Here is a 27041-nt window from a genome sequence, read left to right as displayed (position 1 = left end):
CTTTTTTCGTACGATGAATAGTAGTCCAAGAAGCATGGCAGGAGGTGCCCTCTAAACAAACAGATGAACCTTCCTACTGGGCACCCATTTTTGAAGGGGGAACCTTGCAATCCAAAGATAGAGAATTAGGAATACATTACAACATTAACTTTTATTCATCTCACAATGAGATGAGTATTTATTTATAAAATTCATCGTTTACGTTGTTTGAGTGAAAAGGAACTAGAAAACTATCTATAGTAGTTATATTTAGAGGGATGAAAGTGCATTTAAACTTAACCTCCAAGTTGGAATAGCAAATAGATGCTCTTTTCTAAGAATGGTTGCTCCAAAATATTCATTCATATCTATCTCATCTTCACTTCTCCAATTATAGTAGTGAAATAAATATCTTAATGCAACGTCAACAATGGAAATGCCCATGGAAGCACCAAGGAAACCTCCCCTTCCCACCCCAAAAAGAATCATGCTTAATTCTGGATCTTTGATTATATCAAAAATTTTATCCATAAATCTCTTAGGCTTGAATTCCAAGGGTTGTATCCATACTCTTGGATCTCTTCGTATAGCCCAAGCATTAACTATAAGCCTTGTTTTTGCTGGTATCAAGTAGTCATGATCAAATCCTTCCACAATACAAGCTTCTGTAGATTCATGAACCACGAGCAAGGGGCCTAGTGCATATAATCTTAATGTCTCTTTCACCACACAATGCAAGTATTCCATGCTTAAAATATGAGAATTTGTTATTGTCTCATCTTTTTCCACTATAGAGCTAATTTATTCTTGTAATTTCTTCATCATACTTGGGTTTCTTAATAATTCACTCATTGCTCATTCCAAAGTAGTTGTTGATGTATCTATTGCAGCACCAAACATTAGCTACATACATAGGCATAAATTAAGTCAAATAAATTCATATAATCAATAGAATACAATGCAATGAGTAAATTAAATTGTATAATAGAAATTATAATTTGATAAAAGAAATCAATATTAATTAAATGTATTTTAAGTTAATATAAAAGGTGTGATTAATAACACCTCTTGTAACCTTTCACATGACACAATCTTCTTAGTTCAACTAAAAGATTAAGTCAAATATTTTCAAGAACAATGATGATTCCCTTTAATTGTGATCCCTCCAATAAATCCAATTCCTTGTCATTATTGACAATTTTCACATTATTAAATGTTTAATTTTTTAATTGAAATAAATTTTGTCTACAATTTAATATGTGAAATTATCAATTTAATATACTCTTCAAATTAATATAAAAGACTTACCATTATCAATTTTCTCACATGCTTTCTTTGTTCCACATTATATGTTTTATAATTGTACTGGTAGATTTATCAATTTAGTAAATGAGCATCTTTAACTTTCAATATTATAATATTTATTTAAAAAAAAATGCAAATACACTTTCACGATAAACATGAAAATAATATTGTGATTAGATTGACTTACCATAAGTATAGGCTTCTAATCTTCTAGTGTGATTTCCGTGCCCACAAGCACGTCAACCAAGTCCTTTTGTTGCTCCTCCTCCTCCTCCTCTGCGTCGCGCCTCGCCTTGCGCTTCACATGTTCATCTATTATTTTGCCGAAAACGGTGTCCAACCGCTGGTGCATATTCTTCATACGTCTCGTCCAGCCACTCCAAACAAGCAGCTGGAAACTCACCAATTTCCGGCCTTCCGTCTTTTGTGGCAGATGGAATCTTGTGTGCAGCAGCCTCACTAGTTACCCACATGGATCTATTTATTTTTTACGAGCCAAGGGCACCGCACTGCTTATGCAGGCTCCCCAATCTTCGACCACCGCAGATCTCTTTAGATTTCCATTGGGGGACAATGTCTCGATGTATACAAAGCACAGCTCATTTTATCCTCCTTGCCGGGCGCTACCCGAATCAGTCACCCGGCCCTTTAGTTGGATCCTCTTCAACCGGTCAAAGCGCTTGTTGTCCCATGTTGGAGATGTAATCTCAATTAGCTCATCTCAAATCCTCCGTATACATATTGATATTTGCTAGCAGCTTCCGTCAACTCCAAATCCTCCATTCAGCAATCATATCTTCAACATATCTTCAATAAGTCTGCAGCATTAATGATGAGCATTGAAGACAGATTTTGACAAGATTTGAAAAGATTTGGCATTAACTTCTCCAAACTGCTCACTGCCATTTCAGCAAGTTTCCTAGTCTTTATAGTTGGTCTAAAATATAATATTTTATTGTGTTCATTCTCTCCACTGTGGATGCATAGCTCTCTATATATTGTATAGCTCTGCATTTTGATATTCGTTCTCTTGGCAGGGTACAGCTCCGTAGAGCTGTTAGATGTAAGAAGTTGTATGTCTGAAGAAAGTCATGAAGTCTGAATATAAGAGCAGAAGCTTACTCAGCTAATGTTATGTTTTATTTGATTAATATATAAACTTGTATGTTTATTTTCTATCTCTGCTCTCCCTCCTCTTTCCAACATCCGGTATCAGAGCCAGGAGATCGGGGTAGGGCAGAGCTGTAAGATAACTAGGGTGAGGAAAAAGTCAGAGTTCTAGCAGAAACAGACAGAGAAGATGCTGGTCTAGTATATGAGTCTGTAGGTGTGCATGTGCTTCTGTGAAGCAATGAAGAAAAAGAAGACACAGAATTCCACTAGAAAGAAGTTGAAATGGCAAAGAATGTAGACCTTTTGCTAACTTGTCCCTAAAATAAGAGCTTGAAAATGTACACCCCATATTAGAGGTTGTATCCACTCCCATAAGATAAAACAGATCATGGAAGTTTTCAAAGGGAATAGAGCCATTCGAAATCTGCAAGAAGTCGCAGCACTATTCATAGGAGGGAGCCAGTCAAAGATAGATGAAGTAGTAGTTTTGAGGCTGCCTGTTTGGGAGAGGAAAACGTAGAAGGATGGTGCCACAAGGAAATGACTGCCTAGGAAACACTGTCGCCTGAAGTGTGAGAAAGTCACTTACAGAAAGAAAGAAAACAAAGAAGTGGTTGAAGGTAGAAAATCACCAAAGAATAAAGAGGTCGCAGAATTTAATGAGATCACAAAAGTCTGAGGTCGTGGCATTTGAATGGAAGATTGTTTATGCTGATGGCGTACATTGTCAAGAAAAAGTCAGTGTCTTTTTTAAATCTTGCAAGGGGGTTGTAGACCAGGAAACGAGGGAAATTAAATCGTGGGAAATTGGTCCTGTATGAAGAAGAAAATGAATCGTGGACGCAAAAGGAGATGCACCCCAGGATGAAAAATAAATAAAAAAATGAAAAGTCTGAAGTAAATTTGAAAAGAAAAAAATGTGGAAGAAGAAGAAGAAATAATTTTAACGGAGGCTAAATATAGCTTATGGGACAGACCCCTTCAGAAATCAACTTTTGCATTACAGCTCTTTTCTTGTGCAGCGTGATGATGAGAGCCTCTAGCTTCTCTACAAACCCCACACTGAATAAATTGTCTGAAGAGCTGACCATAAGAGTGTTTTCATAGCCGTCCCTGCTGGCCTTGAAAGCGTTGCATTCTAGAATGAAGTGTTTTTCTGTTTCAACCTTACCCAAAGTGCAAAAAATGCACGCTCTTTCCTCCCAAGTTTTTAAAGGTTTTTTCCAATGTCTAGTTTCACATCGGAGCTGATGAGAGTTAGTTCTTAATTGAGCAATGAGGATTTTGACTTTCCACGATAAATTTGCCCCTATGTATGCTTTTTGTTGAGGGTTATAAGAGGGGTTAAACTCCTCAATATAATATTTTTTCTTCTTCCCTACCTCCTTAAACCAAGTGTGCTTGTGGAACTTATCTATAACATATGCCTTTATCTCCTTACTATTCGTGGGGCACATGTTCAAGTAAATATCCCATTTTTTAAACCATTTGCTATTTTGCCGCATCCAAGTCTTCTTTCTTTTGCATAATGCGTCATAGAAGACGATCTTAGGCCATCGACCCTCTTCCATTTGCTCAATTCTTTTCAAATAACAAATGAGCCTCGTCAAAGCGATTGCCTCCATATGCGCATCCCCCACTTCACTCAACATGATATCATAGGGAACAAAGCTTTTGAGTTTGAACTTGTTTGTAATCAAATGCTTTTGGATCTGCTCAATTTGTTTCCACTGTACATTTAGAGGTGATGTTGGCCCACACTTTGCAACCATAAAGTTTGAGCCACAAGGAAATGATTGCTTAGGAAACATTGTCGCCTGAAGTGTGAGAAAGCCACTTACAGAAAGAAAAAACCAAAGAAGTGGGTGAAGGCGAAAAATGACCAAATAATAAAGTGGTCACAGAATTTAATGAGGTCACAAAACACTGAGGTTGTGGTATTTGAAAGCAAGATTGTTTATGTTGATGGCGTACATTGTCAGAGAAAAAGTCAGTGTCTTTTTTTAATCTTGCAAGGGGGTTGTAGACCAGAAAAAGAGTCTAAGGGAAATTGAATCGTAGAAAATTGGTCCTGTATGAAGAAGAAAATGACTCATGGACGCAAAAGGAGATGCACCCCAGCATGCAAAAAAAAGTGAAACGTCTGAAGTCAATTTGAAAAGAAAAAAAGGTGGAAGAAGAAGAAGAAGAAATAATTTTAACATCCACGAGGCTAAATATAGCCTATGGGACAGACCCCTTTAAGAATCAACTTCTACATTACAACTCTTTTCTTGTGTAGCGTGATGATGAGAGCCCCTAGCTTCTCCACAAACCCCTCACTAAATAAATTGTCCCAAGAGTTGATCATAAGAGTGTTTCATAGTTGTCCTTGCTGGCCTTGAAAGCGTTGCATTCTAGAAATTAGTGTTTTTTTATTTCAACCTTACGTGAAGTGCAAAAAATGCACACTCTTTCCTCCCAAGTTTCTTTAGGTCTTTTCCAACATCCAGTTTCACATCGAAGCTGATGAGATTAGTTCTTAATTGAGCAATGAGGATTTTGGTTGTCCACGATAAATTTGCCCCTATGTACACTTTTTTGTTGATGGTTATAAGAGGGGTTAAACTCTTCAATATAATATTTTTTCTTCCTCCCTAGCTCCTTAAACCAAGTGTGCTTGTGAAACTTATCTATAACATAACCCTTTATCTCCTTACTATTCGTGGGGTACATTTTTAAGTAAATATCCCATTTTCTAAACCATTCATTCTTTTGTCACATCCAAGTCTTCTTTCTTTTGCATAATACATCATAGAAGACGATCTTAGGCCATCAACCCTCTTCCATTTTCTCAATTCTTTTCAAATAAAAAATGAGCCTCGTCAAAGTGATTGCCTCCATAGGGGCAGCCCCCACTTCACTCAACATGATATCATAGGGAACAAATCTTTTGTGTTTGAACTTGTTTGTAATCAAATACTTTTGGATCTGCTCAATTTGTTTCCACTGTACATCAAAGGTGTTGCTAGCCCACACTTCGCAACCATAGGAATATTTGGAGTTCCTAAAGTTTGAGCTAAAGAAGTTCTAATTGTTGGAGCCACTATCAATGTACAATTGCAATTGTTGGAGAATAGGTGATTACCATTTTTATTTTTTTAATATGCTTAAAGAAAGTGATCTCAAGTTCAAAGATATAAAAGTTGTAAAATTTTAGAAAGGTTTGAAATTTGATTTGATTTTAAAGAGGTCACTAGCTAGAGAGTTTAGGTGTCATAGTAGGTCTATGTTGTGTGTTGTTCATTTTGAAGTTGGTTCTAGTGTAGAATGTTTAAGAAGTTTGGAGGAGTATTTGTCTAGGTTGAGAGAGAGTAAAAAATGGTGTAGAATTGAAACTTTTGATCATATCTAAAGTCTATAGAACAATGTAGGAAAGAGAACTTTATAAAAGAAATTATAAAAGTCATAAAAGGATACAAGCTATCACCATAGGAGGATAAAATGTGTTTGTTATGAAAATATAAGTGTAAATTTGTTTATGGATAAAGAAGCAATATAGTTGAATGTTGTATTATTTTTGTTCAATGTAAGCAATGTTTGAGGCCACCAAAGCCCACTAGGATCCACGAGAACCAGCAGTGTAACTCTATGGGAGGTGTTGATAAAACAAGTGAGTCACACCTAAACCTATGATGGACTGGTAACCAAGAGGGCTAGAGCTCATTGTTAGAGCATCCCACCAGTAGTATGGGATTTCCTAGGTTTGATCCCTAGTATTTGAAGATTTTAGATGCAGAAGCATCAGTGAAAGAAGTGAAGACGAAATTTGAATTGTAGTTGAGATTAAGGGGGAGTGTTGGAGATGTAATCTTAACTATCTCACGTCAAATCCTCTGTATACATATTGATATTTGCTAGTAAATTCCATCAACTCTAAATCCTCTATTCAACTCAAAATCCTCTATTCAGCAATCACATCTTCAACATATCTTCAATTAGTCTACAACATTAAAGATGAGCATTGAAGAAGGTGTAATATGGTGAAAAATGATGAGGGGAGATCAAGTGGAAAGATTTAATCCCCTCAAAACAGGGATGAAAGTTTCACAAAGGATTCCCTTCAATTTTTGACACATTACATTCAAAAGAGGGGTTGAATTCACTAGATCCAATCCCCAATGGTAATAGATTGAGTACTAAGTGAATTGCAATAAATTTGGAAGGTATTAGGAAAGTAAATTAACCCTCTTTTGTAATAGACTAGTTGAAGTAAGCAAATTGAGACTAAGTGTAGAAATGACCAAGAAACGATTATATCTTGAGATAGAGATGCGGGATGAAGCTGTGCACCTGGAATTAGCAGTAGAATGTTGAGACAAAGCTTCCCTGCAAATCTGAGCAAAAGTTGCATGGACCGTGTGTAAGTTATGCACGGTTCTCCGAAAAATCTGCATGCTGAAAAGGGTTTTTCCATCTCTGAAAATGAAACCTAAACTTGCAATTACAATTGCGCACCTACAACCTACACACAGAAAAGAGAGGGAAATGTTGTTGGGATTGGGGGTTTTCTTTCGGGTCAAACCCCATTTTGAAATTAACCAAGTGGTTGACAAATTATGCAAGTAAATGAAAGGAAATGTTTGAAGTAAATCCACCTCAAGGAGGGGATGTAATTGAAAGGTCGATACATGTGTAGATGAATTTTCTTGAATGGATATGTAAAATAGGATGTCTCAAGAATGTTGATAGAAATATCCTCTTCAATGGTTGAATCCTTGTCCTGAATGCATCACCTAGCCTTTAAACGAGACTTGAAATTCTCAATACTTGAATGAATGGTTGAATGTTTGAATGGTTGAATGCTTGCACTTGATTTCGCTTATTGCTTATTTTCACTTATGATCAACTTCACTTCTTTCCACTTATGAAATAGGAGGGGAAGTTCTCCTTATATACTTGCCAATTAGGGTGTTTAGGTTATTTCTCATCTTAGGCCAACATAGTAAGACTTTCCCGCTCAACAATTGACAAGCCCAATGCAAGAGGGGGACCAAAGGGGGCCCAAAATAGGGCTAGGACAAGGGTGCCACGCTCCTGTCCTGAGAGGACAAGAGTGCCATACCCTTGTCCAGCCCTGATTTAGGACAGGCAACAGCAAAAGGTAGTGTAGTATGATGAAAAAATGCAAGCTATTGATGGCATGAGCATGTTTCAGGTCTCTGATCAGGCTTAGGGTTTCGTCTACTAATGCAAAGAACCAAATGCGGTAAAAAATTGCAAGGGTCATAATTTTATGATGCTGCATTTAGCCCCAGCTTTAGTGGGAGTATAAGCATACACCAATACTACTGGTAAAGTACAAGGAGACAATATTGAAAGACTTTTACCACGTCAAGGAGGCAATATAAACCAATTCTCTAGTGGACTAAGGATCTTATGACTTCGATTGACAAAGTAAAATGGAAGATCAAGAGGGAGAACCATGACTGCAAATAGTAAAGTTCCCCTCACTATGAGTCATGAAAATAAAGGATACCAAAAATTACAAAGAAAATCCAAAGTCCACTAAGTAACTTTTAAGTATCAAGAAGGAAAATATGAATGGAGTGTATGCCCCCACGTTAAAGTGATCACGCACACCTTATCGGGAGCGATTTGTTTAAGGTAGGATACACCTCAGAGAGAAAAAGAGAGAGAGCACATTATCGCAAGGATTTAGCCCCCAATCGAGGAATAAACCCAAGGATAATGAGCACAAAACACAAAGCACAAGGTGGATTTGCCTTTCCTCGAGGTCAGTATGATGTATGATAACTCATGTATATCATGTATATATATGCATAGAATAGTCCTCATTCCCTAAAGAAAGGAAACCATCTTGGAAGAAAGGGAACGCATGTGTCTTTTGAGTCAACATGAAAGAGACCAAAAGAGATCTCAATGCTTTGCATTGTCCTCAAGTAGACATCACTACGGACAACAAATAGAAGAATAGGGATACACATAGAAGAATGGTGACAAGAGAGAAAGAAAGGAGAGAGGTGGAGAATCTGCGGTACTAATGCAGCTAGTCTAGCACGACATCCACCTTCCGACCTTGCTGATCATTATTTCGAGAAGGCGAGAAACATGCCAGAGGAGCGACATCGAGCATAATAGATGGAGCTATCACAAGATCCAAAAAAGGACTATGCTCATGTGCTAAGTCACTTTGTTTGTTTCTAGGAGCTAGGATTAAGGCTTTTGAAAATTTTGTAGATAAATGTTTGTCAACATCAACATATTCATATTCACTATTAGAAGCATTAGGAGTTGTATTGCCATTATGAATAACATTTTCACCTATTTCTTCATCAAGATTTATAAAAAGAGGAGCTCTAACATGAATAGAAGTAAAACCATCACATGTTTTTTGTAGCTTATGATTTGCAGATTTAGGTTCAACATCTTGCTAGGGAGAAAATGGAATCATGTCAACTGTTGGTGTTTTGGGAGATTGAATAGTTTGAGAAACAACTTCATGAGCTCTAGCATGACATTTTTGTTGGCCATTTGGTGGAATTGATTATGTGTTGCATTGATGTTTTGTCATTGATGCCAACACTAACTATTTGGATGCTTTACTGGCACCCTTTTGGTCCCGGTAAGTTGAGTGGCTTCTGGTTGTTTTGGATCCGACATGATCCGGTAGGCTTCGGTATGATTTGGTGATGGAACTGGCTTGTTCACGGTACTCATGCTCATATTCGGTCAGTTCGTTTTGATCTGGTGATCGGATGCTATCCTAGAAGCTTAGTTTATGGTTTCGGCGAGGGTTTCACCGGTAGAGCTTTTGATGAAGATCCTTAATGAATTGCATAAGTGGTGTTGGTGCAGCTTCTGGTGGAGTTTCAGGATGTTGTTGGTGATCATGTTCGAGAGTTAGTGGATGGAGATCATTGTTGTAGCACATGGACCTATATTGGGTCTCGGTTGATCTAGGTTATGGACTAACTTTAATGTAACGTATGGATTGGACCTCTCGATGTGTTTCCGGGATGTCTTATGTGTTAGATATTATTTGTTTGGTCTAATGCCGACATGGTTTGTAATTATGTAATTGGTTTATTATCTGGTAGCCGACCTAAGTGTTTATGGTCGAGGGTTTGTATATATAGATGTAAGATCTCATTGTAGATTATCATGGTTATGTTAGAGGTCATGGTCAAGGAATGTAATGTGCGAATAATGTAATATAACTTAGGCATAGGATTTGGTCGATCATTGGAGATCAAATTGGGTTTATGTAAGAGGATTTAGTCCTCCGGTATTGACCTTAACCGGAACTGTACTCAGGCATAGGTGATGCTATCTTTTGTAGTTCAACACTTCTCTGGATTGTAGTCTGGATTTCTATGTAGTCAGTGAGGCTCCTTTTGTGATGAGCAATGTGCTCTAGGCTATTGACCTTCCTACAAGTGCAGGCCCCTCAATTGTAATTCACATATTTATTGCAGAAGTATTATCTTGTTGTGGGTAGGCTTCCCACTATGGTTTTTCCCTTTACTGGGTTTTCCATGTATAATTCTTGGTGTCATATGGATGGTTTTTATTTTGTGATTATTGTTTATGCTTAATTGGTTTAACTGCTATTTTGGTATTAATGTTTTGGGTTCCGATATTAAAGTTTTAAATTGCTAATAGTTCCGGTAATCTGTGACAACTGATTCACCACCCCCTCTCAGTTGTCTTCCGATTATTTGAACTATCTAACAATTGGTATCAGAGCTTTGGTCCTCTCTACAGAAAGCTTAACCGCTTGAGGAAGATCCTATGGTGACTAACAGTTCAAGTTCATCCAGTTCTTCTAGAGCTATCTTTCGGAGGGATATTCTGAGGCTTGATGGAACAAATTACATAGTATGGAAGATTCAGATGGAGACTCATATGATATGTCTTGGTAAGGAGATTTGGGAGATCACACAGAATGGTGGACCATACCTTATAATCTAGGATCTGGCAATCCTCCTCCGGAAACCTAGACAAGGAGCTTGAGAATTATTGTAGAGAAAGAGAAGCCCTCTTATGTGCACTTTCTGATCAGCAAATAATGGAATTAACCAACAAATCATCTGGAAAGGCTATATGGGATAAGTTGGAGACTCTTAATGAAGGTGACCCTACAATGAAGCTAAACTTGATGGTTACTGGGTGAGATCTGAAAACCTGAAGATGGAAGAAGATGAAAGGATTACTGCATTCATGGAAAGGGTAAATGAGATTGATATGGGAATTCAATATTGTGGTGGAACTCTAAGTGAGGATGAAATTGTTTCTAAAGTTCTAAGAGCCCTACCATCGGCTTACAAAATGAAGGCTATTGCTATTAATGAGGTGAGAACAATGGCTAATACATCTTTCAATAGAGATACCTTGGTTGGGAAACTATCTGCTTTTGATCTTGAAGAATTTGGACCTTCTAGAGTTGTGAAGTATGAACCTTATTTTCATGCATTTGCATCTACAACCAGTAAACAAGACTGGAAAGATTTGTATGGAAAGGGATTGGAAGATATGAAGAGAGAAGATGATGAGTTTGAGCAACTTGAAGTACTATTTGCTAGAAGAGTACCTAAAGGACTGGTAGGAAGTACGTTTGAAGGAAAAGCACCTTTTAAATATTTTGCATGTGATAAGATTGGTCATTTTGCATCTAGATGTCCTGAAAGGAATTCAATATTTGAAGAAAGAGTTAGAAGATCATTTAAGCCTAATCCTGGATATCAGAACAAGTATAAGTACAATAAAAACAGAGAAAAATCATGCTACATAGCAGATGAGGAAGGCATTACTGATTCTGATGATGAACTGGCAGAAGACTTTGCTAGTGGTTCGAGCAATGGGAAGGAATGCATGTTCCTGGCTATCAAAGAAGATGATCTAACACTTGAAGAGAATGTACCTAAAGAGAAGGCACTTGCTGCTAAAATTGAAGACAAGGATGAATGGGTAATTGACAGTGGTTGTTCACATCATATGACTGGAGATAAAAGGAATTTTCTATCTTTGAAAGAATTTGATAGTGGTCTCGTTAGATTTGGAGATGATAAAGCATGTATGATCAAAGAAAAAGGAACTATATCATTGGATGGTAAGAACAATACTGACAATGTTTATTATGTTGAAGGTTTAAGGCATAATATTTTGAGTGTAGGACAATTGGTAAGTAAGGGATTTCAATTACAGTCAAGGATGAAAAATGAAAAATCATTAACAGATCTGATTTGGATATTGCAACCGGTACACAGACAAAAGGTAATATATTTCATTTGAACTTCGGTGAAAACACACATGTTTGATTACACAGATTGATGAGAGTTGGATATGGCATAAAAGGTTGTGTCATGTGAATTTTTATTGCATTGTGAAGATTAGTTCAACTAAGGCAGTTAGGGATATACCTAAGATTATGAAGCCCTATAATCCAGTATGTAAAGAATGTCAAATGGGTAAACAGGTCAGAACCTCTTTTAGGAGTATACAAGTTAAAGCAAATGATGTTCTTGATCTTATTCATACTGATTTGTTTGGCCTTGCTAGAGTTAAAAGTTTTCAAAGTGATAGATATTTCATGCTAATCATTGATGATTATTTTAGAGTGATGTGGGTTACTTTTCTAAAAGAAAACCGAAGTATTTGAAAAGTTTAAAATCTTTAAGGCTAAAGTGGAAACTAAGACAGGATTGAAGATTAAATGTTTGAGGTCAGATCATGGTGGAGAATTCACATCCGGTGAGTTTAATAACTTTTGTGAGAAGCATGGTATAAGAAGACAATTTTCTTCTCCCTGGACACCTCAATAGAATGGAGTTGTGGAAAGGAAGAACAAAACTATCTTGGATGTTGCTAGAACAATGATGATGGAAGCTATTCTACCTCATATCTATCGGAGAGAAGTAGTGAGAACAATGGTTTATACATTCAACAGAGTACATATCAAAGGAGGAACTGACAAGACACCTTATGAATTATGGTTTGCCAATACACCTACAGTTAAGTATTTCAGAATTTTTGGTAGTAAACATTATATCAGGAGAGATGATATCAATGGGAAATTTAATCCTAGATATGATGAAGGCATATTTCTTGGTTATTCTAATGAAAGCAAAGCATATAGATGTTATAATAAGAGATTGCATAGAATTGTGGAGAGTTCCAATGTCAAAGTAGATGAGCTGAACAAAAGTCAAATTGGAGTTTATGATAAGGAACCGACAGTGGAAATGATTATATCTAAACCGGTAGCACCTTTACCAGAATAGAGTGTTGAACCAGTTACTCTGGCAGTATCAGAGAATTCTATAGTGACTGAAGAACAGGGAAGAGGAACAGAAATTCAGAAGACTCCAAGGTATGTGAGATTGAATCATTCAGAAGATTATATCATTGGGGATAAGAGCAATGGAGTGATGACAAGAAGGCGGCTGGTAACTAATGAGGTATGTTTAATTTCACAAGTTGAACTGGTACCATTAATTGAGGCATGTAGAGATGAATATTGGTTGAAAGATATGGAAGAAGAATTAGATCAGATTGAAAAAAATAACACATGGACCTTGGTTTCCCGGTGTAAAAATAAAAATGTTATTGGAACTAAATGGGTTTTTTAGGAATAAATTGAATGAGGATGGTCAAGTTATAAGGAATAAGGCTATATTGGTTTGTAAAGGATATTCTCAGAGGGGAGGAATTGATTATGGAGAGACTTTTGCACCTGTAGCTAGGATTGAAGCTGTAAGATTATTTCTTGCCTATGTTGCTTATAAAAACTACAAGGTTTATCAGATGGATGTTAAATGTGCATTTTTGAATGGGGATCTTGATGAGGAAGTTTATATTGAGCAACCTAATGGTTTTTCAATATTAGATAATACAAATATGGTTTGCAGGTTAAGGAAAGCTTTATATGGATTGAATCAAGCACCTAGAGCTTGGTATGCAAGGTTGGATAAATATCTTTTGAAGCTTGGTTTTACTAAGGGCAATGCTAACAGTAATTTATATTATAAGATCACTGATGATGATATACTGAATATTGAAGTATTTGTTGATGACATTATTTTTGGAGGTGAAGATAAGTTATGCATAGAATTTTCTAAGAATATGGAGAAATAATTTGAGATGTCTATGATTGGTGAGATGAAATTTTTCTTAGGTTTGTAGATTACTCAGACTGACAAAGGTATTTTCATCTGTCAAACAAAATATGCTAAGGAATTGTTGAAGAATTTTGGTATGGGAGATTCTAAACTGGTAAGTACTCCCATGGTTACAAGTGAGAAATTGACAAGAAAAGATGTTTCTGCACCGATAAATCCTACAAGATACAAATCTATGATTGGAGGTTTTCTTTATTTGACTCAGACTAGGCCTGACATTATGAATGTTGTTTGTATTGTTTCAAGATTTCAAAGTGATCCTACAGAAAATCATGAGATTGCGGTGAAAAGGATTTTTAGATACTTGAAAGGTAGATCAGAATATGGTTTGTGGTACCCTAAGGATGATAACTTCACTTTATGTGCATATACAGATGTTGATTGGGCTGGAGATATTGATGACTAGAAAAACACTTCCGGTGGAGCTTTCTTTCTTGGAAAGATGTTGGTTTCATGGATCAGCAAGAAACAATCATGTACCTCTTTATCTCCTTCTGAAGCTGAGTATGTTGTTGTTGCTACTAACTGTACACACATTTTATGGATGAAGCAAATGTTGAAAGATATAAAGGTGGATTGTGATGCACTGATCATTATTCCTTGTGATAACTCTACTGCTATTGATATATCAAAGAATCCGGTATTTCATTTTAAAAAAAAACACATATCTATCAAGTATAACTTTTTCAAAGAAAAGGTGGAAGAAAATGAAGTTAGACTAGTTTATGTGAACACTAAAGAGAAGATTGCAGATATTTTCACTAAACCTTTGCCCAAGGAATCATTTGAGTACCCGAGAGACAAATTGGGAGTTTCTGCCCCTTTGGTAGAGACTTGATTGATGCGGTTTGGCATCAGTCTGACATGCATTATCAGAGATGCCATTCATTTTAGCACTGATGTGGGATGCTACTACTTAGGGGGAGTAGTCAGTTTTTTTATTCAGTGGTTTATGTTTTTGTTTTTATATTTTTATCTGATTTTTGGCATTGATGTCAAAGGGGGAGAGATATTGATGTGAAAAAGACAAAGAAAGAAAAAGAAAAAGTCATAGGGGGAGAGATATTGACATTCAAGGCTGTATGTGGGAGATTGTTGGTTGTCTTCCATTGGGAGAGACTTGCTTGGCATTTCTTGGTACTTAGATGTTTTTCACATCTAGTGTTTCCATCAATGCCAAAGGGGGAGATTGTTGGCCATTTGGTGGAATTGATTATTTGTTGCATTGATGTTTTGTCATTAATGCCAACACTAGATGTTTGGATGCTTTACCGACACTCTTCTGGTCCCGATAGGTTGAGTGGTTTCTTGTTGTTTTAAATCCAGCATGATCTGGTAGGCTCCGGTATGATTTGGTGATGGAATTGGCTTGTTCATGATACTCATGCTCATATTTGGTAAGTTGGTTTTGGTCTAGTGATCGGATGCTATCCTAGAAGCTTAGTTTCTAGTTCCGGTGAGGGTTTCACCGGAAGAGATTTTGATGAAGATCCTTGATGAATTGCATAAGTGGTGTTGGTGCAGCTTTTGGTGGAGTTTCAGGATGTTGTTGGTGATCATGTTCGAGACTTGGTAGATGAAAATCAGTGTTGTCACGTGTGAACCTATATTGGGTCCTGGTTGGTCTAGGTTATGGACTGGCTTTAATGTAATGTGTGGATTGGACCTCTCAATGTATTTCTGGGATGTCTTATGTGTTGGATATTATTTGTTTGGTCTAAGGCCGACATGGTTTGTAATTATGTAATTGGTTTATTATTTGGTGGCCGACCTAATTGTTTATGGTTGAGGGTTTGTATATATAGATGTAAGATCTCATTGTAGATTATCATGGTTATGTTAGAGGTCATGGTCAAGGAATGTAATGTGCAAATAATGTAATATCATTCAAGCAAAGTATTTGGTATATCATTGGAGATTGAATTAGGTTTATGTAAGAGGAATTAGTCCTTCGGTATTGAGCTTAACCAAAACTATACTCAGGCATAGGAGATGCTATCTTTTGCAGTTCAACACTTCTCTGGATTGTAGTCTGGATTTCTGTGTAGTCAGTGCGGCTCCTTTTGTGATGAGAAGTGCACTCTAGGTTGTTGGCCTTCCTACAAGTGCAGGCCCCTTAATTGTAATTCACATACTTACTGCAGAAGTATTATCTAGTTGTGGGTAGGTTTCCCATTGTGGTTTTTCCCTTTATCGGATTTTCCACGTATAATTCTTGGTGTCATATGGATGGTTTTTATTCTATGATTATTGTTTATGCTTAATTGGTTTAACTGCTATTCTGGTATTAATCTTTTGGCTTCCGGTATTAAAGTTTTAAATTGCTAATAGTTTTGGTAATCTATGACAACTGATTCACCCCCCCATCCCCCCTCTCAATTGTCTTCTGGTTATTTGAACTGTCTAACAGTTTTCGTCGATGTTCTCTCACACAACGATTATGTCTAGTCTTAGCAGAAGGCTAAGAAGACTAAGGTATATTTGTTGAAGGAGGAATGTTCTCATCTTTGGTAGCTGGATGGTTAGGTTGAGGTCTTTTAGGTTGGACAAGAAGAGAGGTAGGTCTCTTCTCTCTATAAGAGGAAGGAGGTGGAACTGCACCATATAAAGGAGGAATGTTTGGTGTAGGAAGGAGACTAGGTCCATCATGAGGAGGAGGTATAGGTCTAACTTTAGGAGGAATATTAATGTTCTTCTTAGGAGAAGGCATGGTTTCATCCATAAGAATAGGTTGGGAATCTTCCTTAGGAGGAAGATTAGTTATATCCGTTAGGGTAAGAACTTCATCTTCAAGAATGATGGGAATATGAAGTGTTGGAGTTCTAGGTTGGCTTAAGGATAAGACCATATCTTTCCTCCATTTTTGATAAGATTGAAAGAGAGCATCACTTCTTGGTGGAAGAGATCCAAATTGTTGAGGGGAAAATTAATCAATAGGAACACTCGGGCTTCTTTCAATTGGTCAAAATAATCTATGGTTGAAAGTTATGATTTCTCCATTGTGGGGAAATTTCAAACACATGTATTGGAGAAAAAATAGCCTTCACGGAAGATAGCCAAGGATAGCCTAACTTCACATGGAACTGTTCAGACAAAGGAATGACAACAAAGTTGACATCTATAGATTTAGGACAAGAAAATCCATCAAATAACTTAACGACCATATTAGTATCATCATAGATTGGTTGATGCAAATGTAAAGTATAAAGATATTCTTTAGTGATGACATTAACCATGCAAGAGGGATCAATAAGCACACCACAACAAGGTTTGCCTTGGATATTCGCAACTATGTATAAAGGGCCATCAAGTGCCTTAATGGTCTCACTAGGATCAAATGTGATACATGGATCCTTAGGTGGTTCTTGTTTCTCTACCAAATTAACCATTTTTTGAGCTGTAAAAGTGAAATCGGTGGGAGAGAAAGAAGTGTGTTTAGTCTTAATCATGTTAGAGGTATGAGAGGGTAAAGGTTCAATGAAAACTTTAATATTTTCATTAGAAGGAGCTATTGATTTGTTTCCCTTATCATTTACAGCTGCCACATATATAGTATTATTATCAATCAAGTCTTGAATCTTACATTTTAATTCAAAATATTTTTCAGTATCATGACTAGGTTGATCATGAAATTGACAAAAATAATTATTATCAAAGTTAGGTGAAGTTTCTTTAAAAGGATCAAATGGTTTTATTGGAGGAATTTTGATAACATTTCTTTGTAACAACTGAGACATGATTCTCTACAAAAATTCATTCAAATGAGTAAATTCTTTCTCTCTTTTGAAAAATTTAGAAATAGGAGGCACACCTGTTGTAGCATTCACATTGTTGTTGTTGATGGTTTCATTGAATTTGATGAAGCCTTTGTTTGGTTTTAACTTCACAAACGGTTGTTGAACACTCTCACCCTTATCACTTAGAGCCATAGGAGTAGATTGCTCCATTTGACTCATAGTCAGTTGATAATTGTGAAGTGTTGCGCACAACTGCAAGAAGGAAGTAAACTCAAAAAAGAGAAGTTTTTCCCTAATGTCTTTTTGCAAATTAGAAATGAAAATTCTTTGAATATCATTATCAGGAATTGGAAAAGAGATTTGAGAACATAAATGCTTGTATCTACCAATGAAATAAGTCACTTTTTCTTTAACACCTTGTTTACAATGCATTAAATCAATCAAAGTGATTTTAGGGCCTATGTTGTTTTGAATATGTTGAATAAAATAATTTGATAATTGTTGAAAAGAAGTAATAGAATAAGAAGGCAAAGAACAATACCATTGTAAAGCCTTATCTCTTAATATTGTAGTAAACAATTTGGCAAGCAATCTTTGATCATGAGAAAAGTCAGTACACAAAGTTTGGAATATTTTGACATGTGTTTAAGGATCACCTTTTCCCTTATAGAGTTCCAATTGAGGGACTTAAACATGTTTAGGAGGGGCAATTCTAACAATATCAAGAGAAAGTGGGCTTGCAACATCAATTGTGGGCACACTAAACTTGGATTGACTCATTGAAGCAACTTGTTGTTGCAATGAAGACATAATTTGAAAGGTTATTAATGGTTGCTTCAGTTGAAAAATTAATGTGAGACATGTTTGATTGAGAAGGTGGTGTGATGTTATTGAAATAAGGCATTGATTGAGAATAAGGTGGTGAGACACTATGGTAATTAGTCATAGGTGATGATTGAGTAGGAAATGGGACACTAAAAGGAGGAGTAAAATGATTGGATGAATCTCCCCCTTGTGTCACATTGATTGGTTGAGAGACAATAGGAATATTCATTGAAGGCATAGATAAAGATGGAGGATTGAATAAAGAAGAAGGATTACCCCCATGACTAATGGTTGTGGGTATGACATTTTGAGTTGAAGTAGCCATGTTGTTTGAAGTGAAAGTAGGAATACTAGCCATAGAAGTGGTCAAAGGGATGGAATGATTGGTTTGTGTAGGAGGTTGTGAGTAATATAAGTTCTCAGCACAACTCTTCATAAGAATAACATTAGAATCAACAATGTGAGAAATGCCACGCAATATATCAATTCCATTCTTATCACTTTGAATCATGCATTTTAGACCTTCAATTAATGGAAGAGCTTCACTATTATGATATTCTTGGGACATCCATTGTTGGAAATTGTCAAATTGATTGTCCAATTTTGAAAGTCGATCTATAGAAACTCTAGTCAAAGCTTCTTCTTCATCATGGGAATCATCAATTGGGTAGGTAGAGATATTATTAGGATGGGAAGCATCAACAATATCCTCAGTGTAGAAGTCACCCAAATTAGGCTCCATCTCTTCGGGAATTAAACCTTGGGAATCCTTAATTCTAATGATTCGTCTAACAGGGATAGTATAGGTAGGGCTAATAGTTGTAAAACTCATGCATTAGAGGAAAAAATTGAAATTTGAATTTTGAATTTTGGGTTCAACAAAGTTTGCAAATTTGAATAATGCAAAATTCAAAAAAATGATGATTATAGAATTTGAACTTTGTGGAAAGAAGAAATGACACAATCTCCAAGAAAGATTTATAATTAATAAAAAGAGATTGAAATTTAAAATTGATACAATTAAGATCTTAAAATTAGGGCAGATTATAATTAACCATTTAATTTTAAATGTTTCCTTGAAAGTTGGAATGTTGAATTTGGGAAGTGTTTTTGATTTGAGAGGGATCAAAATTCAACAAAATCAGCCAATTCTTTGGATTTACGCAATTAAATTCAGTCATAACAGTCTCCCAAAATTTTGGGAAAAAAGCCAGAGACTGCGTGTAAGTTATGCACGGTCCTCCCAACTTTTTCAAAAATTTTCAAGGATGAAAGCTATGATGAGTTGAGAGATAAACCCAAAAAATTGATTGATTTTACGATCTCTAGATAGGTGAAATTAAGGTTTGAATGTCAAGATAGGACCCTATTAGGGTTTTGAAAAAGATAAGAAATGGAATTGTAAATTTGAAAAAGGTCAAACCTACTGGATAGGGCAACCTTAAATAATATTTTGAAAGTTCAAATTGGTTGAAATTGATTGAAATTTGCACAAAATCCAATTAAATTTGAAGATTAGGGTTTTAGGACCTAACCACTGAATTTTCAAATTTGGGAAAAGGAGGGAAATTGAAAATTTGAATTTTAGGCAAGAATATTGTTGTCCTCAATGTCGGCACGGCCTAAATTGTGAGGAATCCCTATGCAACTCATCCATTTTGTACCTCACGTCCTCCAAGAGAGGCTAATCAACCTTGTCGATTAATTGTTTTTCGTTTTTCATTTTTCTGCTTAGTTGTTTTTGAGTTTTTAGTTTTCTTTGTTTTGCAACTGAAAGGTCGGGTTTTTTTAAAACTTGACATGTCAATCAGTTCTCATCAGCACATCAGACTTTAAAGTAAAGTTCAATGTGCTAGTTGGCCTAGCTGGGTATATGCACGAAGTTGTGGTACCAAAAAGGTGCCACACTTCAAAAAAAAATTAAAAAGCGCATAAGATGCACGCACTATAGGGCACATGCCCTATAGTGCGCATGCCTTATAAGGTGTGCGCCTTATGTGCATTGTAAACCTCAAAAAAACCTTGCTCCACATTTTTTATGCATTCTGTATTCCAAACCCACGTTTTGGCATTTTTGGGTGCTATTTTCTTGTGCTCGTCCTTTGTAAAAGATTGAAATTGGGAACTAAGTTGTCCATCTCTCATCAAAATACCGCCATGTCATCGAAGAGCTCGAAGAGGTATGTATTTTTATTTTCTTATTGTCATTTTTTTTATTAATTTGAAGATTAAACTAGGTTTATTGATTTAAATTTATTTTCATTAGCAGGAAATGAGATTAGACAAGAAAATGTTGAAAAAACTCAATCACCTCCTCATGAAGACCATATTGAAGAAGAAGCTCATCAATCAGCTCCTCATGAAGACCATATTGAAGAAGAAGCACATCAAGAACCTCCTACAATCCCTAGACACCTCATAGGTACACAAGAAAACCTATTAGGTCAAATAGAAAATAGCCAAAAAAAGCTTGAAGGTTTAATCACAAGGCTAAAAGATCCCACTGGAACAAACTCCCATAGGACAAACCTTGCCAGTTCTTTGCAATCTATTGTATCTCACATACAATCTGTGAGTGGGCAAATAAATTTTTGGTCCCATAAGAAGGAAGAACAAAAGCAATTCTATGCTGACAAATTATCATATGCGGCAATGAAGAAAAAGAAAATTAATAAATTTGACTTGTGTGCTCTTTTTACGGACCCCCGAACAAATCAACCTTTACACCCTAGATGTAGGAAATTCCCTATTCATTGGTGTCATCATGAAGTGATTAAGAACAATTTTTGGGATAGGTGGTGGATGGTATTTGATCAGCCCCCATGCAATAATCATGAGGTACCCCAATACTTTTTGAGAAAATTGTACTGTGAGTTTGTCCTTAATGAGATCCCAAACTATTTTGATTTTCTAGATTTCCAAGGTAGAGGTGGGGGTTCCTCGCATGATAGAGAGGGTGCACAGCATGATCCAAATCTCCCACCAAGACCCTTGGCCACACCTATGGTGGAGCATGTTATTATTCCTTCCATTGTGAAGGAGAGTATTGAGGTCGAAACTCTAGACTCGACTAGCTCACTCACTCAGACCCTTATACAGTATGCTAGTCCTCTAGTAAAGGGTGATGCGAGAGATGATGTTGATTCTTCTAGGCATCAAGTTCCAGCTCATTTTTGTCGATCTTGTGGTTCTCTTTGCACTTATGATCCTAATAGTTCTGAGAATGCACATGCACGAGCAGAGTTTGCTACAGAGAACATTGTCATGACAGGATCCTTACTGAATGAAACATTTGGCATTGATACCTAGGTGAATTTCATTACAAGTTCATTTCATTCTTTTTATTAAATCTTATATGTAAATTTGAGAATATATCTAAATTAGTAAATTATTATGATAAAAAATCAGGGTCAAAGTGTTCACAATACTAGCAACATTCCTGCAGCACCCTTTTTCACTACTTCGTCGACTCCACAGGTATACAACGAGTATAATTATTATATGTAGATAGTTGAACCTTATGTGAATGATTTTCTAATTACTCATTTTGGATGTCAAATAGTTTGATGCTAGAGCTTCAACATCAACACCTCGTAGTGTATTTCATCGACAATCTTTCACCCAGGTAAACAATTTATCTTTAATGTTGTTATTAAATAATATAGATAGTTTTGGCAATTAATCAATATACTTAGTTTAATTTTCAGATGTTGAATTCAGAGACTCATCATGTTGTCCACGCGTCAATGGAGTGTGGTGTTGTTGTAGCAGTAGCAAGTTCAACTGCTTTAACAGAAGTATGAGACATATTTGTAAATTTAGTAAATTTAGCATTACATTTGTTATCTTAATAATATGTTATTGAAAATTTTAATGACACTTGTATTTAGTTTAATTTATATTGTGATGCTTACAGGAGGGGCTTGTCACTCCAGATCATGAATGTGCACCTGTTGTGGATGAACATCATGATTATTTGTATGCGGTAAGTGACTATTCTATTATATGTCATTCTAAATTTCAATTTTTGTATATGCTAACATCATTCTTTTCATTGTATCAGGTGGAGTTACAAAAAAGTCTGGAGAGGAGGTCAAGTGGACGTACTCGAAAGACACCTGCATCATATACATCTCCATCCCCTCGATAGGAAAATATATCTCGTGATCTATTTCCTTCCCCTAGAGGGAAATGAATAGAATAAGGTCCTATGTTGTATGCCTATATGGCAATTATGAACATATGTTTTGTATTACGAATATGTGACATTCTATTGCCATATGGCTTTTGGCAAGCTCCTATTGACTTTATTGGATACCATGTTGTATGCCTATATGACAAATTTGAACATATATTTTGTATTATGAATATGTGACATTCTATGTCCATATGACTTTTGGCAAGCCCCTATTTGACTTTATTGGATATCATGTTGTATGCCTTTCTAGCAATTTTGAACATATGTTTTGTTTTATGAATATGTGAAATTCTAAGTCCATATGGCTTTTGGAAAGCCTATTTGTTTGTATTGGATATATTTGATAGTTTTAACGGTATACAATGTTGCATGGATTTGTAGCTTTTTGGTTAATGCAAATCATTTATCATGGTTATCCATAATTGCAGTACAAATGATTAGATGAATAATTGCACAAAGTTTATTATTACTTAAGCTTTGAACCTAAATATGTGTTTGTAATCCAAGACACAAGCCACCCTGACACGTATGAGCTAACGGTTCGGTGCCACAACATGACCTCATAGGATCAAATGAATCGTTCTTATGATTAACGGGCATGGAGAAACACGATGCCGAATATTGACAACTTTGAGCAATTTGAGCACTTGGGCGATTTGGCTGCTAGGGTGTGGCCCGCAATGATTGGGCAATTTGGAGAGCAAAAAGAAGGCATTCATAGCATAAACCTGGCCACCCCGATGCTTACGATCTGACGGTTTGGTGCCGCGACGAGTGGATTGAAAGATGGGGCATTGTGCAACTTTTCATTGAACTCATCTGATGCTTTTTGTCGCAACTGAGAAAGAGTCGCCACAAGCAACTAGATCCGAGTCTACCCAAACCGAGAGAGGATTTTTTAGAGTGCCATAACACAACTCTGCAGGATCAGACGGATCGTTCTTATGATTAACGGGCACAGAGAAACGTGATGCCGAATATTGACAACTTTGAGCAATTTGAGCACTTGAGCCATTTGGCTGCTAGGGTGTGGCCCGCAACGATCGGGCAAGTTGGAGATAGAAAAAAGAAGGCATTCCTAGTGTAAACCCATCCACCCTGATGCGTACGAGCTAACGGTTTGGTACCGCGACGAGTGGATTAAAAGATGGGGTATTGTGCAACTTTTCATTGAACTCATCTGACGCTTTTTGTCGCAACCGAGAAAGAGTCACCACGAGCAACTAGATCCGAGTCTACCGAAATCGAGAGAGGATTTTTTAGAGTACCATAACATGACCCCATAGGATCAGATGGATCATTCTTATGATTAACGAGCACAGAGAAACGCAATGCTGAATATTGATAACTTTGAGCAATTTGAGCACTTGGGTGATTTGGCTACTAGGGTGTGGCCCGCAACGATCGGGCGAGTTGGAGAGCAAAAAGAAGGCATTCCTAGTGTAAACCTAGCCACCCCGATGCGTACGAGCTGACGGTTTGGTGCCGCAATGAGCGGATTGAAAGATGAGGCATTGTGCAACTTTTCATTAAACTCATTTGACGCTTTTTGTCACAACCGAGAAAGAGTCACCACGAGCTACTGAATCTGATTCTACCCAAATCGAGAGATAATTTTTTAGAGTGCCATAACATGACCCTGTAGGATCAGATGAATCATTCATATGATTAACGGGCACAGAGAAACACGATGTCGAATATTGACAACTTTGAGCAATTTGAGCACTTGGGCGATTTGGCTGCTAGGGTGTGGCCCGCAACGATCAAGCGAGTTGGAGAGAAAAAAGAAGGAATTCCTAGCATAAACCCAGCCACCCCGATGCGTACGAGCTGATGGTTTGGTGCCACGACGAGCGGATTGAAAGACGGGGCATTGTGCAGCTTTTCATTGAACTCATTTGATGCTTTTTGTTGCAACCGAGAAAGAGTCGCCACGAGCAACTGGATCCGAGTCTATCAAAATCGAGAGAGGATTTTTTAGAGTGCCATAACATGACCCCACAAGATCAGATGGATCATTCTTATGATTAACGAGCATGGAGAAATGCGATGCCGAATATTGACAACTTTGAGCAATTTGAGCACTTGGGCGATTTGGCTGCTAGGGTGTGCCCCGCAATGATCGGGCGAGTTGGAGAGAAAAAAGAAGGCATTCCTAGCATAAACCCAGCCACCCCAATGCGTACAAGATGACAGTTCGGTGCCACGACAAGCGGATTGAAAGATGGGGCATTGTGCAACTTTTCATTGAACTCATCTGACGCTTTTTGTTGCAACCGAGAAAGATTCGCCATGAGCAACTGGATCCGATTCTACCCAAATCGAGAGAGGATTTTTTAGAGTGCCATAACATGACTCTGCAAGATCAAATATATCATTCTTATGATTAACGGGCACGGAGAAACGTGATGCCGAATATTGACAACTTTGAGCAATTTGAGCACTTGGGCGATTTGGCTGCTAGGGTGTGGCCCGCAACAATCGGGCGAGTTGGAGAGAAAAAAGAAGGCATTCCTAGTGTAAACTCGGCCAACCCGATGCGTACGAGTTGACAGTTCGGTTCTGCGACGAGTGGATTCAAAGAGGGGGCATTGTGCAACTTTTCATTGAACTCATCTGACGCTTTTTGTCACAACCGAGAAAGAGTCACCACGAGTAACTGGATCTAAGTCTACCTAAACCGAGAGAGGCTTTTTTAGAGTGCCATAACATGACCCCACAGGATCAGATAGATCATTCTTATGATTAACAGGCACAAAGAAATGCGATGCCAAATATTGACAACTTTGAGCAATTTGAGCACTTAGGTGATTTGGCTGCTAGGGTGTGGCCCGCAATGATCAGGCGAGTTGGAGAGAAAAAATAAGGCATTCCTAGCATAAACCCATCCACCCTGACACATACGAGCTAACGGTTCAGTGTCGCGATGAGCGGATTGAAAGATGGGGCATTGTGCAACTTTTCATTGAATTCATCTAATGCTTTTTGTCGCAACCGAGAAAGAGTCGCCACAAGCAACTGGATCCGAGTCTACCCAAACTGAGAGAGGCTTTTTTAGAGTGTCGTAAGATGACCCCGCAGGATCAGATAGATCGTTCTTATGATTAACAGGCACGGAGAAAAGAGATGCCGAATATTGACAACTTTGAGCAATTTGAGCACTTGGGCGATTTGGCTACTAGTGTGTGGCCCGCAATGATCGGGTGAGTTTGAGAGAAAAAAGAAGCCATTAATAGCATAAACTTGGCCACCCCGATGCATATGAGCTGACAGTTCAGTGTCGCGACGAGCGGATTGAAAGATGGGGCATTGTGCAACTTTTCACTGAACTCATCTGATGCTATTTGTCGCAACCGAGAAAGAGTCACCACCAGCAACTGGATCTAATTCTACCCAAACCGAGAGAGGATTTTTTAGAGTGCCATAACAAGACCCCGTAGGATCAGATGGATCATTCTTATGATTAACGGGCACGGAGAAACGCGATGCCAAATATTGACAACTTTGAGCAATTTGAGCACTTGGGCGATTTGGCTGCTAGGGTGTGGCCCACAACAATCGAGCGAGTTGGAGAGCAAAAAGAAGGATTTCCTAGCGTAAACCTAGCCACCCCAATGTGTACGAGCTGACGGTTTGGTGTCGCGATGAGTGGATTGAAAGATGGGGCATTGTGCAACTTTTCATTGAACTCGTCTGACGCTTTTTGTTGCAACCAAGAAAGAGTCGCCACAAGCAATTGGATCCGAGTCTACCCAAATCGAGAGAGGATTTTTTAGAGTGCCATAACATGACCCCATAGGATTAGACAGATCATTCTTACATGTCACTAACATCGAGAAAAACCATGCCAAATCTTGACAAATTTTCACACTTTGAGTGATTGACAACAAATGAGCATTTTTTACATCCTTTACCAGGGTATACTTCACGAAATGATCCCATGTGATCTCTAATGGTCCAAAATGACATTATTTACATAAAATCACACAAAAAAAGACAAAAACATAATTTTTTATATTACAATGCCTCGAGTAGTAAAAAATACAAGTCATGTACATATATCCAAATAAGATTTGATATTACATTTTTTTACATTTACATTTAATCCAATGAACCATCTGGATCTGCTCTACTCTTTATTGTGTCTAGTATGGCCTCATGGTCAGACTCACAAACCTTCCATAGGTTCTTTTTTAGTGGTGTACCCCCATATCTGATCAAATAAACATTTGAAGCTACAACAAGGTTAGAATAATGAAGAATCTTCCTATGTGTCTCGAAGCCCTCGAACAACCACAAGTTAAACTTCTTCACTGGGTACCTTCTAAGCCATGTACCAGTAACAACTACTGATCTTGTGGGGTACTCAATATTTTCTCCATCTACCATAGGGCAATCCAATTTCTTTTTTGCATCCACACAATGACACAGGCAATAATCTGTTCCTTCTTCATTGTCGTCAGCTGCAATTACTGCATAAACATGCCCTACAATGATAAAGTGAGAAGAATTTAGCAAACAACTAAGGTAAAATATTAAATTACAAAAAATTGCAAGTGGATAATTTACCTGGTTGAACTAAATCTGACACATGGTCAAAGTCAATTGATGCTTCCATCTGTGTGAGTTGTAGTGCACTCGGAGGTCGATATGTCTCAAGTGGGATTAGAGGTCTCATACACCATTCGTCCACCCACTCCTTTG

General features: G+C 37.3%; 2 protein-coding genes across 2 annotated transcripts in view; both read right to left on the bottom strand.

The window, feature by feature from the left end:
* Positions 1-249: 249 nt before the first annotated feature.
* On the bottom strand, positions 250-726 carry LOC131039107 (cytochrome P450 71AU50-like). Its single transcript, XM_057971760.1, has one exon. The coding sequence runs from the start codon at positions 724-726 to the stop codon at positions 250-252; it is 477 nt and encodes a 158-aa protein (XP_057827743.1).
* Positions 727-1486: 760 nt separating this feature from the next.
* LOC131054285 (uncharacterized) overlaps positions 1487-27041 on the bottom strand; it is a 39147-nt gene continuing 13592 nt past the window's right edge. The window contains exon 6 of the mRNA XM_059212368.1: positions 1487-1743. Coding sequence (XP_059068351.1) covers positions 1487-1743 — 257 coding nt within the window. The remainder of the gene's footprint in view (positions 1744-27041) is intronic.

This window comes from Cryptomeria japonica, chromosome 10 (assembly GCF_030272615.1).
Source record: "Cryptomeria japonica chromosome 10, Sugi_1.0, whole genome shotgun sequence".
Classification (NCBI taxonomy): Eukaryota; Viridiplantae; Streptophyta; class Pinopsida; order Cupressales; family Cupressaceae; genus Cryptomeria; species Cryptomeria japonica.
The sequence above is the reverse complement of the archived record's forward strand: the minus strand, read 5'-3'. Positions and strand labels throughout refer to the sequence as shown.